Here is a 13,602-nt window from a genome sequence, read left to right on the forward strand (position 1 = left end):
AAGGTACCCCCGGTGGGGATCAAACCCACAAACTCTTGGGTCCAATTGTATAAGATGATATTTCGCAATAACCTAAAATGCTGTTTACGGAGAGGTGATATTGTTCTCTCCCATTGAAAATGGGGTAATTTAAGAAGATTATTAGCCCAACACCAACACATCGTGATAGTGATTCAAATGGACTATTTATATGATATATCCATCAACTCTGTTCATGCAATGTGTTATATATATCCAGATTAAGAAGTGGATATTTCAAACGTTCAACTCACTACCTCGTCACTAGGAAGTAAAGTAACTTACCGTTTGCTAGTTTAGCAACACCCTCCGCCTCTTCTTTCACCATCTTACTTGTCGCAGAATAGTTGTATAGACGCTCCCGGATAGCTTCATCTGTATGGACGTTTAAAAATATTATTTTGTGTAATAACAATAACTGTTTACCCAAGAGCAACAGTGGCTTGATATTTGAAATTAAATGTTGTTTTTGACATTGAATGTCTTGTGACCATGCTCGAAGTCATTGTTTATAATTTCATCCACACAATAATCATTCTTTATGCCGCATAAATATATGTACCTGATACTGGTAGCTATAAATGAATACCAGCATGAGGTAAGTATTTTTCTTATGCATATTTATTGATTATTTTGTGGATGGAATTATAGACATAAGCTTTGAGCATGGTCACAAGACATTCCATTTCAATGTCAATATCAACATTTAATTTCCAAACATCGCGTCACTGTAACAAGAGCAGCATTGTACAATTGCCGACAATTTTATTTAAATAATTTTATTTTTTCTTTATTCAAATATAAATAGCATAAACTGAGCTTACTTAACGTTGATGGTTCATTGGTCATATATGGATGACCCGCAGGTGCGTCGTTCCAAAAACTAAAAATGTCGAGAACGCTGGCCTCCTCGGTAGTTGTCTTCTTTTCTGTTGTCGCTTTTGTAACTACCGTTTTAATAGTCGTGACGTCATCTTTCGGTGATGACGTCATTATTTGCTTCTGTGTTGTAACTTCAGGCGGTGCAGTAGTAACGTGTTCTGCATGTTTCGTCGGCTTCGGTTTTATCATCTCGGGTTGAGGTATTTTCGATTCTTCTGACGTGTCAACAACCTTGTCAACTTCGTGTCCATCTTCTTCAAGGTCACCGTCAATAAATGTGAAGTCTCCGTCGATCTTGTCGTCGATGATTTCGCCGTCGTCGGTTAGGAGCAGGCCGGTGGTTTCGTTAGAATAGATAGGTTCAGAAATGTCTCCGGAACCCTCTGAAACTGTTTAGAAATGGACATGTCAGTTTTTTTAAGTATATAATGTTTAACTTCAATATACAGCTTTGTTTCTTATCAAAAGCTAATCAACGTATGACATCGTTCGGGATTTAAAGGGACTAGATACCAGATGGTCCTAAAATCGACAAATACAGTTTTTCCCCCAAAATTAGTTAGAATTGTCAATACGAGCTAGTATGAGGCTGATAAAACATCATGAAATGAATATTTTGCCGCTGTCTCAGCTGAGATTAACCTTTCAAAAATAGCGCATAATGGTTTCCCAGCTTTTGTATACGAGTTTTTTCACCGAAGTATGATTAGGTGATTAATTTTCTCAAAAACTTCAACAAACCTGTTTCTAAATTAATGTTTTGACAGTGCTTCATCAGGGGGCGGATTTGTGAAAAGGTTTGTAAAAGTGTTTTATGAAACGAAACATTCAATCAAACTCTAGTATTTAAAAAACCTAGGCCGGGGCTATTAAAGTGGCGTATGATGCGCTATGTTCTATTTTAAAAGGTGAATAAATAGTATCTTTGTTTTTAGGCTTCATTCGAAGCAAAATATTGCCTTCCGACGAAGCATTTATAACGCATGTACACACTGAGTAAGGTAGAGCTGGAAACGGTTGCATAAAAACACACATAGCATAGCTCATTTAGTTCCAACTTGTATTTTAATACTACAATAGGGTAATACAATTATAAATTCACTATAGAAAATAAAGTTGAAAAGGCAAGAGGATGCGAACCAGCTTTGACACACGTAAAGATCTTGCAAGAGCCAGTACATGCAGTAAGTTTGAACTTAAGTTGGGATTGGAAACGTCTGCTAGAAAACATGGGATATCAACTTGCTGCTATGACATGCAGAAATTGTGACACGCATACGTCCGTAGTAATTGTTATGAACGAGTTCCTTATTCGGGGAAACGAGGAAAAGAAAGTATCCCATGTCAGTTATTAACCAATTACACTCCGAACTCTTCGGCCATTTTCAATCGAAAACAAACTCGAATGTATGCTGAAGAAGTACAAGAAGTTCGTAAAACATAATAGTGTTAATTAATTGTAGTGTTTTAACAATTTTGCACATCTAAGTTTAACTTTTGCATAAATAATTAATTTTTCCATGAGTTAAGTCATAACGTTTAACTGCTTAATTGAAATTACTACGCGATCAACTTGCAACTTAGTTCAAATGTTATAACTTTGACATTGTAAACCGTCCATATACCTCCAAGATTGTTTTCAATGGAAAATGGCCGAGGAGCTCCTAATATACAACTTTACTACTTTATGTATACTTAGTTCAAATGAAGGCGAAGACTTACTAAAGTCGATCAAAAAGAATTGATCATCGATTGACCTATTGCTGATAATAAGAATTTCTTTTTAAAAGTTTTTCGTTATACAGCTTACTGATTTCATCTGTTCTGTCACCACTGCCTTCCGGGATGGTTTCAATATATTGCGAGCAGTCGATAATCATGACGTCATCATAATCATCATCATCTTCGTCATCACCGATACCCATCCCCGACCCTTCGAGCATCTCACAGCGTTCTTGTAAAAACCTGGTGTCACCTATCAGTACCCGAATCTTATCCAGGACACGAGTCAGCTCCTTTCAACACAAAAAGATACTATACAATTTATATAATTATATTTCCTTGAATATTCTTCCGTCCGTGATTAAACAACTGAAGACAGTTTTTTCAGCCGTTTTTTTTCAAATATAGCGTCTTTAAAGTGAACCATCACAACTTATGCACACTGTTTACCTAGGCCGATTTCTTGCATATATACACTGATCACAGTATTTATATACTCAAACATACTTAATTTAAGGAATGAATTGTGTGACTTATTGGGATATGAACCAAGATGGGATGGTTGAAAATTGGTAGAGTCTGAAGAACTCCACGCATACTTTAACCAGCCCAACTGCGTGCATATCCCCGATAATGACATCAATAACGCAATTAATTACTAAAATTTACACCAAACGTTCATTTTTTTCCTTTCCAAAATTGTTCAAGTGACACTCTTTTTCAAAATCAATACATACACATGTATAAAAAACATCAATTATAACTGATAAACCTTTAACTTCTTACTAAAAAATGCATTGATGGAAAATATTAATTACTGATAACAAGATTGTAACCGTGTATTTAATAGCAGAAAGCGCAACAAAATTAAATGATTGGTGAATGCTAAAAGATTTACTGCGATCTACTATCGTCTCATAAGGTAGAAATGCCGTTTTTATGCTCATTTCTTTCAAATTAAACTCGGTATCCTTCATAAGAACCATTGTTTTCGACATTCATTCATCATTTTTGGAATATTAAAACAATATTATCAACTGTGGTAAATCTTATCGGGGGGGGGGGGGGGGTAAGATTGCATTTTTAATATATAAAAACGCCATTTGGTACGATATTCGGTCAGATGGGTGTATGGCCTACTGTTATAAGAATGTTTGTTCTGTTCTGTGAATGTGAATTTGCATTGCATCGGATTAGTTAAAATGCAAAGATGCGATATTTTCAGAACGTATTATACAGCTCAATGATACGAACGATTTATATTGCTATTCCTTAAACTAGCTTTTTAACAGTTCACTTTTATTCAAGTTTGTATGTTACCTTAGTGTCTTTTGACAAGCCATTCACTGTGTTCTGGATGATTTTTTGCATGTTTGACGTGCGACCGCCAGTCAACATTTTGGCGGCTCGCTTCAGTACGGGAGATAATATCCTGGAATAGACAACACAATCGTAGCGAGGGTTATTTCCCTTTTAGAGAAAATCATTTATTTGTCGGCAGAGTTTAAAGCTGCACTCTCACAGACGGACCGTTTTGACAGTCGTCATTGTTTCAGATTTTGTCTTAGAATGAGCCATTTTTTGCGTAAATGTATGAGAACCAGTGATATAATTCTGCTGACAAAGTATCAGATCGCAGTTTTTCATATTTACGTTCAAAAATTGAATGTTTTATGTCGAAGCACTCATTTATCTTCAGACTTTTAATGCTTTTATCAATGCATCTTCAACTGGTTTAATCCAAAATTCCAAAACAAACAAAAAAAGTTTTTAAAACGGCCAATCTGTGAGAGTATAGCTTTAAAACCTACCCTTAAGATGCTAGGAATGAGAAGAGTGAGGAGGTGCTGCCTCGAGACCGATAAAGGTCAAAAGGTGGGGGGGGGGCACCCCCTCCTTAAATCGTCCAAGTTTACTCTTTCTGCCAATATCGGAGAAAAAAGGTGATAAAATACGCTTTAAATGCAACATTTTGGATTAGAAATAAATAACTAAAAATGAAATCGGGGGAAATCCCTCCCCGCTGCATACATTCTAAACCAAATAAATTTTGGTTCTGAGGGAGGGGTGAAAGTCAAAAGGTTACGCCCCCTCTAATATCAACTCCTGGATCCGCCTTTGCATATTTCAATATTCAAAAATAAAGCAAGGTTGAAAACGAGTAACGTTTTTCAGGTAAGAAAAATGCATTAGGATGATAGGTTGAACGTAACCACCGACTGTAAATTTGAAAAAAATGTCACAGATCCGGCTTAGGGTATGCCTAATGCTAAGTTTGTTTTGAAAAGTACATTAGAAATATGATGAAGCTAATATCACCAGCATATTATATGTCTGTATTTAATACCAATCTTATTCACTTAACGATATCATGTTTCAGTAATTTTGGAAAATGATAAGGAAATCGGTGTGTAATGATACTGTCATACTGTCATTAAACATTTCAACTGGACGCGTTCAAGCTTGTTTCATTCTTAAAAAAAATCAATGATGTATTTAAAATTGATGCTTCCTAAAGTATAAGCTGAAATAGGTGAGCGATAGCTTTAGTTAAATGCATTTAAAGATTTAGCACTCCATTTTATAACATATATAAAAAAAATCAAAAGAGGTTTGATAGAGTGAAGTTGTTTGTATAACAATATTCTTCCTTTATTTTGTATAAGTTGTCAAATATTTACTATAAAACCCTGCCAATATCAAAATACTCCCAGGAGCAACTCATTTGTTGTCTGTATTTTACATAAAATACCCACGGAAGGAGGGGGTGGGGGGGGTGAAAACGGGAGGTGGGGGGGGGGGGGGGGTCAAATTTACCCCGACTCCAGACTTGAGACAAATTTGCCACCTTAGTGATAATTTAACCGTTTCCAACATTCTAGTGGTTACCCGAGAGGATGGGATCCAAGAGGTTTCCCACAAAAACCAGTGGTAAAGGTTTCCGCCTCCCTCCCAAAAGGCTGTTGGCTAGATCCCCACCAGATTGATTGTTTTCTATTGGTAAAGGTGTCCACCACAAATCCAAGAGGGGTTCGGTTCGATCCCGACCAAAGTGGAAGTGATGTAGGTGTTCGCCTCTCACTCAAGCGTTGGTGGGTTCGATCCCCATTGGGGTGAGAGTTATGTAGGTGTTCGCCCATCGCCCAAGGTTGTGGATTCGATCCCAACCAGCGAAACGTTCGTTTTGCCTCTCAAAAAAGACACCAGTACTGGTTGCTGCCCAGGGAAAACAAATTCATAACAACTTCAAGCTGTCTTCACAATTTAGTTAGGTCATAAACCAATCAAGAAGAGTTACAATAGGGCTAGTGATGTATCACAAACACTATGGGGTACCTACATGTCTATGCTGCCGGCTCGATGCATGAGATCTGTGGCATAGTTAGAGGCGGCGTCAACTACCGGCCACAGGGACATCCCGCGGCCCTGGAAGGCCGGCACGTCCGCCAAAAACCGTTTCTGGTTTACCTAAAACACACGAAGGGTATAAAACATAAAAATGGTTCTATTTGGACAGTTCACGACCAGAAGGTATTTTAACATGCATTTTGTTATAATTGCAATTTGAAAACAAAACAAATTTTAAGCACAGCTTTTAACATGGTCAATCTATTTCCACTAATTTAGAATTTCAAATGAATGGGAACACATAGAGGATGGTACGCATTGATGGCATGTTGCTCAAATTTCCTTAACCGAGTTTACCAGATAAAAAGTGTTTACTCATTGTAATCATACCGTAAGCTATTGTAGTAAAAAATAATAAAAAACAGCTGAGGAACTTGCAATAAGAGTAAGCTACAATCTTAAATCAGCAAAGGTATATTTAATTACCATCAAGGTTATATGTAAAATTGTAAACAAACATAATTTATATCATTACTATGGATGTCAACGAGTAGTAAAATCGGTACTCGAGTACTCGGATAAACTCCGATCGAGTACTCGAATACTCGAAATTATACCATGAGGTTTTTCTTTGTTTCTGACACAATGGTTAGTGCGCGTGCCACGAGATACTTGGCGTCTGCTAGACCGATGCCTGTCCCACTTCCGGTCCGCTGAAAAATAAACGTACCAATAAGCATAGCAATAAGTCGCCCTGATTCGCTGAATATTTTAAACCTTTTAGTTTAGCTCAAACATTCTATATTGTATAACGATTGTGAAGAAAGTTATGATAACTTATACTAAGTCACTCTCGATGGCACGATGTTCCGCGAGAGTGTGGTCTTGTTTTGTTGGGGGGAACCGTAGTACCCGGGGAAACCCCACTTGTACGGCTTGTTGACCACTAACCAAACTCACATGCGCCCAGGTCGGGAATCGAACCCGGGTCGCCTTGGTGAGAAGCGAGTGTGCTTAACACTGCGCTAAACCTTTCAAATACAATTATGCACGAGTATGCACACAACTGTGCATGCGCACGAGTATGCATATCACTACACAGATCCAACTGCCTTTACGCAATGCTTACCCTGTATGCCTGCTGACGGAGCGGCCGTTCTATTGTTAGTCTGCGGATCGTCTGGTTAGCGCGGCGGCCGAGGTCGTACAGGGCGCGCACAGGAATTCCGCTCACGACCTCTTGCCGCAGGCGGAGAAACTTGTCGTACATCATGTCATAGTTCCTGCAAAAATAAAAGAATGCTTTAAATGCATGTACATTATATTATATTTGCATAGTTGTTAAATGTATCGTCGGGGTCCCGTTTTATTAAAGATCGTTAGACCAGAGTTTTTTTATCTTTAGATTTACGGGAGATTTTTCAAAAAGTTGGGTAAGGAGGAGGAAATAAAAATAAAATGCATAAAATGTCCCGAAGGAGAAATAAATAAATAAAAAAAGGGGATTTTTCTCTGATTTTTTTTATTTTTTAAATCTTCTTATATCATGAATACAAAACACACCTTACTTGTGTCAGCTATTTCATAGGCTGAAAAAAGGGTGATAGATCACTATAAAGTTTCAAAAGCATAATTAAAAGATCGCTTATTGAAATTAATTGTATATATTTGTTCGAATGCATCTATGCATATGTGGTGCATATATTATCAACCCATAGATTTTATGAAACATTTCAGTGTAATAAAGAAGTTAAAATGGTTATTTCTAACCTTTTGCCCACAATATAAGCATATCCTTTCCATTGTGAAGTAATCAAACATTGAACAAAGTTTCAGACACGGTAATTCACCAGTCAATTGTAACCACGCCCCCCCCCCCCAGGTCCCGGGAATAGCGGGGACTTTGACTTTTGGTCCAGCCAACCCCGGCTAAAATCCCCGCCATGCGTGGACGAACAGATGGTAAAATCCCCGCCAAATGCCCCCGCACACTAGGGACCCTAGGTAAGGCCCATTTCCCGCTAGTTTTGGGCGAAGACAAAACTTTCACTCGGCACTGAGGGGCCACCTCGTTACAATTGACTAGCGCATTTATCGCTTAGATTCTGCCCGTAACTTTACGGTTGAACCCGAGCCCTCTTCAGCAGGTTTACGTCTAAGATATCGTATTAAAACGGGGCTCAGATACCATCGGATCATTTCTGTGTATAAGTAAGAAAAGTCTAGAATTTAAGTTTCAAATAAAATGTCGTGCGGAGCGAACGCAATCGCTCGTTTGAATATCTTACATAACGCATGGTTAAAGTTTCTGCACGATTATGAAGACGACGCCGTCGCAAACAACGCCAAGTCTATGACAATACCTCTACTGAATCTAGAAGATAATTAACTCACGCCTTGGGAACTGCTATCTGCTGTTTAAGCATCATCGCATGCTGGATCGCGTTGTGAGCGGCGTTTTCAGACTTCCGGGAGCGATAACGGAGGTCCGCCACCGGGGAAGAATCATACCGGAACTGGTTGGGGCGCCGCCGCTCGTGGGCTCGTCTGTAGATCTGCTTTGTCAGGAGGGACGATTCCAAAACCACAGCTGTCAAAATAATATTATCGGGTCATTCATTACCATTTTGACAACATTACAGTTTATCTTTTGATCATCATCATCATCATCATCATCATCATCATCATCATCATCATCATCATCATCATCATCATCATCATCATCAATTATTATCATCATCATGCAGCAGCAGCAGTTGCAGCAGCAGTAACAGCATCACATCATCATCATTTTTTTAAAGTTAATTTTGTTACACTAATCGTAAAACAAAACCTACTGTATATCCTATCGTTATGCTGTCTCAGTGAGGACAGTTGGGTTCTCACCCCGGTCATGTAGTGCCACCTTGTAACGTTGTTGATATGGACATAATCACGGACAACCTGAAAGACACTATCATTTGGAAGCAACTTCTCATAAAAAAACATATGACCTTTGTTTTTAACCTGCATTCAATTATACAAATGCCTGTCATTTATTTGTATATTATACGCAGAGTTAAAACTCGCTATGTCGAACTCTATTATGATGATGTTCAGGTTATGCCAGGTTACTTTTTTCGAATGTGTTGGGTTGAGTAAAAAAACAACAACAAAACGTCCGTTTGCAGTTGTTATTATAACCCTGAAGAAGGCGCTTGGCGCCGAAACTTTGGTTTATAATTAAAAGTAAAGTTTACGTGTTATTGTTTGTGTTACTCAATTAATTGGGTTAAGTAAGACATGTTTTGTTATTCGGTTATATCGAATGTTCGTTATCTCGAAATATTTCCCGTGACCCCAACGACTTCGACATAGCGAGGTTTGACAATAATTATTATGTGCTCAACGTAGGTACTTTAGGCCGGAGTCTACACATGATTTTCAAAAATCATAAAAAAAATAAAAAGCCAAAATATGCATTTAAAGCTGAAGGGGTGTAGGGGGTATGTGATTTAGGTAAGTTAGCTAAATAAAAGCCATGTATAATAACTCGGGTTACATCTGAAAACATCCTTTATTGCCACTCGAGAAGCACATCGGACTTATTCTGCCTTAAACGGCCTAAGACTGTTCCAGAGCATTTGCCAAGTGTGCCATGTATCCTATAGTTTTGACACTACAGTATGCTGCGAAAAAAACGATACAAATATATAACACAACTTCACCGGATGTGTTGTTGACATGTTTATGTCATCACCATCAACCAACTTGCGAAGAACCGTATAAAAAAAACAAGTCCACCTACCGTGCCAACAAGGCCCTGCAATCTCACTAAGAGTCGTTGCATGGAGAGGGTGATGTCCCGGACTGGCGCGTCCACTGTGGGGTGCAACTTCCGCTCCTGAAATACGCGTATATTAAGTTACTGAGAGTACCAAAGGAGCAGGGCACGGAGCCATAAAACACTGCCACACCGCCACGAGACGCGCCTTGTAGAGGCTGATGTCCCGGACTGGCTTTACCACAGTGAGGTGCAACGTCTGCGCCATAAATGCAAATGCATTACATTGCGGCTTTTAAAGGACATCATATTTGAACTAATAAGATGAACTTCTTTTTATTTTATTAACTCGTCTTTAGGTAATCAATTTTGCTAAATTAATTTAAGATACTTAAATGAGTTACGGTTAAGAAATCAAAGGACCAGGCAATAGCCAAAACAGCTCTGCAACCAATTGTATAAAAAGTTGGCCACGGGTTATCATTGGCTAGTGGAGTCATTAAAAAAATTAAATTATTTAGTAGATATTTGGCCGATATACAGAATTTTGTTAAAGTTAACAACGTTATTAACGTCATTGTTGTCATTGTTGTTAACTTTCAAATCGTAACTGCTCTGGAAGTTTAATGGATACACTTGTGATCTGCTGTATTTCTAACAATATTGGAGACAGATGTTGCAGCTCTAATTGTTAATATTTAAATACAGTCGAAACCCATTCGCTCGATATCGTTTCGCTCGATATTGTTTGGTTTTGTTTTACACTGTGAAAGTATTCTCGCTTAGCTCGATATTCGCGAGACTCGAAGTATTTTGGCCGGCCCCTGAGATATCGAGCCAATGGGTTTCCAATATGTGTGAACGCATCATCAAATATTTCACGTGTAATAGTTAACGTTGTCGTTAATCACGTTGTTAACTGTACAATCGGCCCATTCTTGGATAACTATTGACCAATCAATAAACATAAGGATAACTTGAAAAAAAATCGGCCTTTTAAAGTGTGCTGCTAATGTAAAGCTTTTTGGGGCAACTGTTGTTTTTAGTAAACATATCATTGATGCAAATCGAATTGTGACTGAAACATATGCAAAACACTGTCAAACAAATCGGTGTATTTGCATAATAATGACAATGATTGATGATTACATGGTGCTACTATAAGTATAAAAATCATCCGCTCATTTTTACAACACCATTGTATCACACGACAAGAATTTCCAGACGTTTAATGATGTATATTTCGAGCACTTATACTTTCAAATACCAAAGGTCTGTAGTAAAACACAGTGACATTTGTTTCAGCTCATCTTCTTTAGCAATGACATAGTTCACGGCGTTCTCACATCATTTAAAGCAGGATGACAACGTTTAGTACTCAGTTTATCATGTGGTTTCATCTTGAAAATATCAACTGTAACATTTTTTTTTAACAAAGTAACAAATATTTCATCTAACTAAAATTCATACTGAATTAATGTGATATTATTTCAAACGTTGCATCAAACGTTCTTTTATAAACTTAACAAAAAAATAAATGAAAGACAATAGCAAAATATGTTTTGCGTTGGACTTCAGTATTATAATTAAGCTCATTATTATTATTTTCATTATTATTATTATTATTATTAGTAGTAGTAGTAGTATTAGTAGTAGTAGTAGTAGTAGTAGTAGTAGTAGTAGTAGTAGTAGTAGTAGTAGTAGTAGTAGTAGTATATTATTATTATTATTATTATTATTATTATTATTATTATTATTATTAAAATTATAATTATTATTATAATATTATTAATATTATTATTATTTTATTTTTTTTTTATTTTTTTTTTTAAATGCAATAAGATAAAAACAACATTAAACAAATATTTAAGCTTTAAGTATTTTGCGGAAAAAAATAAAAAGCACTAACGTTTAAATTCATTTAAATGTATTTTAGTTATCAACGCCTTGGGCTGGTATTCAATAATCAACTTAATTGGATCTAAGAAGTAGATGTAGCTAACCGGATTATTAATTACTGACCAAAAGGGTGAGTGAAGTCAATGATGTATGAACCTAAGATTAACTTAAGTTGCATATTGAATACCACGCAAGGTAAATAATGTTTAACGTTGAATGTTTATACCCCAGAAAAAAGTCCGAAAAACTCACCAGTCTAGCAACCCCGGCAACCGCATCCAGCCCCTCACGTGACCACCTGTCGTCAGCTTTCTCTGGGATGATGACGTCAACATCGGCCTTCACCTCCCCAGTGTCATCTGTATCCCTTGGGAACAAATCGTCAGTAGCAAACTTCCCATTTCCGGTGTTAAAGGTTGTGTTCAGCTTAGTCTTGTCAATTTCAGACACGATATCCTTATGCACTTTTGAGGTTTTCTCTTTTATTTGTGACTTTTCTCCTGGTTTTGAATGGCCAATGTTCTGTTTAGATTTAGGAATCGGGTGTGAAGATACTTTTGGAGAATGCTTCTTTTTATCTTCGTCCTCCCGATGGCGTTTTTCCTGTGATCCAATATTTTGTTTATTAGTTTCTCTGTCGTCTGCTTTGTTTGTCTGTTCATTTTCTTGACTTTCAATGAATCTAGTGTCCTCTTTTACCATGTAAAAATCATCGTCTTCTTCAACTGTGTCAACGAAAGTCTCAGGTTTTTCTGCTTTGGTCTCCTTTTTCTTCTGGTTATCTTGTACCCCAGTAACCCCTTTCTTATCATTTTTAACAGAGGTGCCGTCTTTACTGACTCTTTCAATTTCTAAATGAGTATTTGTTTTCGGTTTTGAGCTCGAATTTGAACTATGCACTTCTCCATTTTTTGTATCATGTGTAGAATCAGACTGGTCCAAGGATTTTGATTTGTCTTTATAATAGTTATCAACCAAAGTCAGGAATTTATCTATTTCACTAGTGTTACCCTTCTTAGTATCTTTGTCTGTTTTAACTATAGGTACATTAGATTGAGGTTTGGCAGCGTTACCCTTTGTAGTTCCAGGAGATGTTTTCTCATTTGTTGTTTGAACATGTTTTGTCCTATAAGATTTGGTTTCTAGCTTAAGCTTTCTGTTCTTTGGTTTATTTCTGTGATTTTTGTTTGATTTACTGTTTGATTTCTCGTTTGATCTCGCTTCTGATTTCTCCTTTGGTCTCGCTTCTGATTTCTCGTTTGGTCTCGCTTCTGATTTCTTATTTGGTCTCGATTCTGATTTCTCCTTTGGTCTCGATTCTGATTTCTCCTTTGGTCTCGATTCAGATTTCTCCTTTGGTATCGCTTCTGTATTCTCGTTTGGTATCGCTTCTGAATTCTCCTTTGGTCTCGATTCAGATTTTTCCTTTGGTCTCGCTTCTGATTTCTCATTTGGTCTCGCTTTTGAATTCTCGTTTTGTCTCGCTTCTGAGATCATCTTTAGTCCGTCTCCTAACTTCTCGTTTGGTCCCGATTTCGTTTTCTCGTTTGGCTCCACTTTTGACACCTCCTTCAATCCTGCGTTTGTTTCCTCGTTTGTTTCAAGCTTTTCATCGAATTCGATGTCATCAATAACTTGATCCATGTCAGTATCTTCATGTGGATGTTTTTCATTCAAATCTATAATCTTATCTTCTTCATTATCATCGTCGTTAATTTCAATTTTGACCTGGTGAAGTTTCAAAAAAGGTTTCTTGTGGCCTTCTCTTGATGTCGCCTCAAATGTCTTTTGTCTCTGTGTGAGAAGGGTGGTAAATGTGATTATACATTCCAAATTAAGCCACAATAAGTCAAAAGTAAGTGATAACTTATTTATTCGACAATTATTGTGAAACAAGTTATTACAGCATTATATTAATAACTCTCATTGGCACGAGGTTACGCGAGAGTGTGGTGGAAAGCGGGGGAAAA

At 37.3% G+C, this 13,602-nt stretch overlaps 1 protein-coding gene across 1 annotated transcript in view; it reads right to left on the reverse strand.

The window, feature by feature from the left end:
• The window catches only part of LOC128211860 (uncharacterized), a 29,578-nt gene that overhangs the window by 13,301 nt on the left and 2,675 nt on the right, over positions 1–13,602 (reverse strand). The window contains exons 3-13 of the mRNA XM_052916963.1: positions 11,885–13,426; positions 9,758–9,853; positions 8,808–8,913; positions 8,365–8,560; positions 7,100–7,253; positions 6,588–6,683; positions 5,963–6,090; positions 3,943–4,054; positions 2,711–2,915; positions 843–1,289; positions 304–393 (exon numbers count right to left, since the gene is read on the reverse strand). Coding sequence (XP_052772923.1) covers positions 304–393; positions 843–1,289; positions 2,711–2,915; positions 3,943–4,054; positions 5,963–6,090; positions 6,588–6,683; positions 7,100–7,253; positions 8,365–8,560; positions 8,808–8,913; positions 9,758–9,853; positions 11,885–13,426 — 3,172 coding nt within the window. The remainder of the gene's footprint in view (positions 1–303; positions 394–842; positions 1,290–2,710; positions 2,916–3,942; positions 4,055–5,962; positions 6,091–6,587; positions 6,684–7,099; positions 7,254–8,364; positions 8,561–8,807; positions 8,914–9,757; positions 9,854–11,884; positions 13,427–13,602) is intronic.

This window comes from Mya arenaria, chromosome 12 (assembly GCF_026914265.1).
Source record: "Mya arenaria isolate MELC-2E11 chromosome 12, ASM2691426v1".
NCBI classification, from domain to species: Eukaryota; Metazoa; Mollusca; class Bivalvia; order Myida; family Myidae; genus Mya; species Mya arenaria.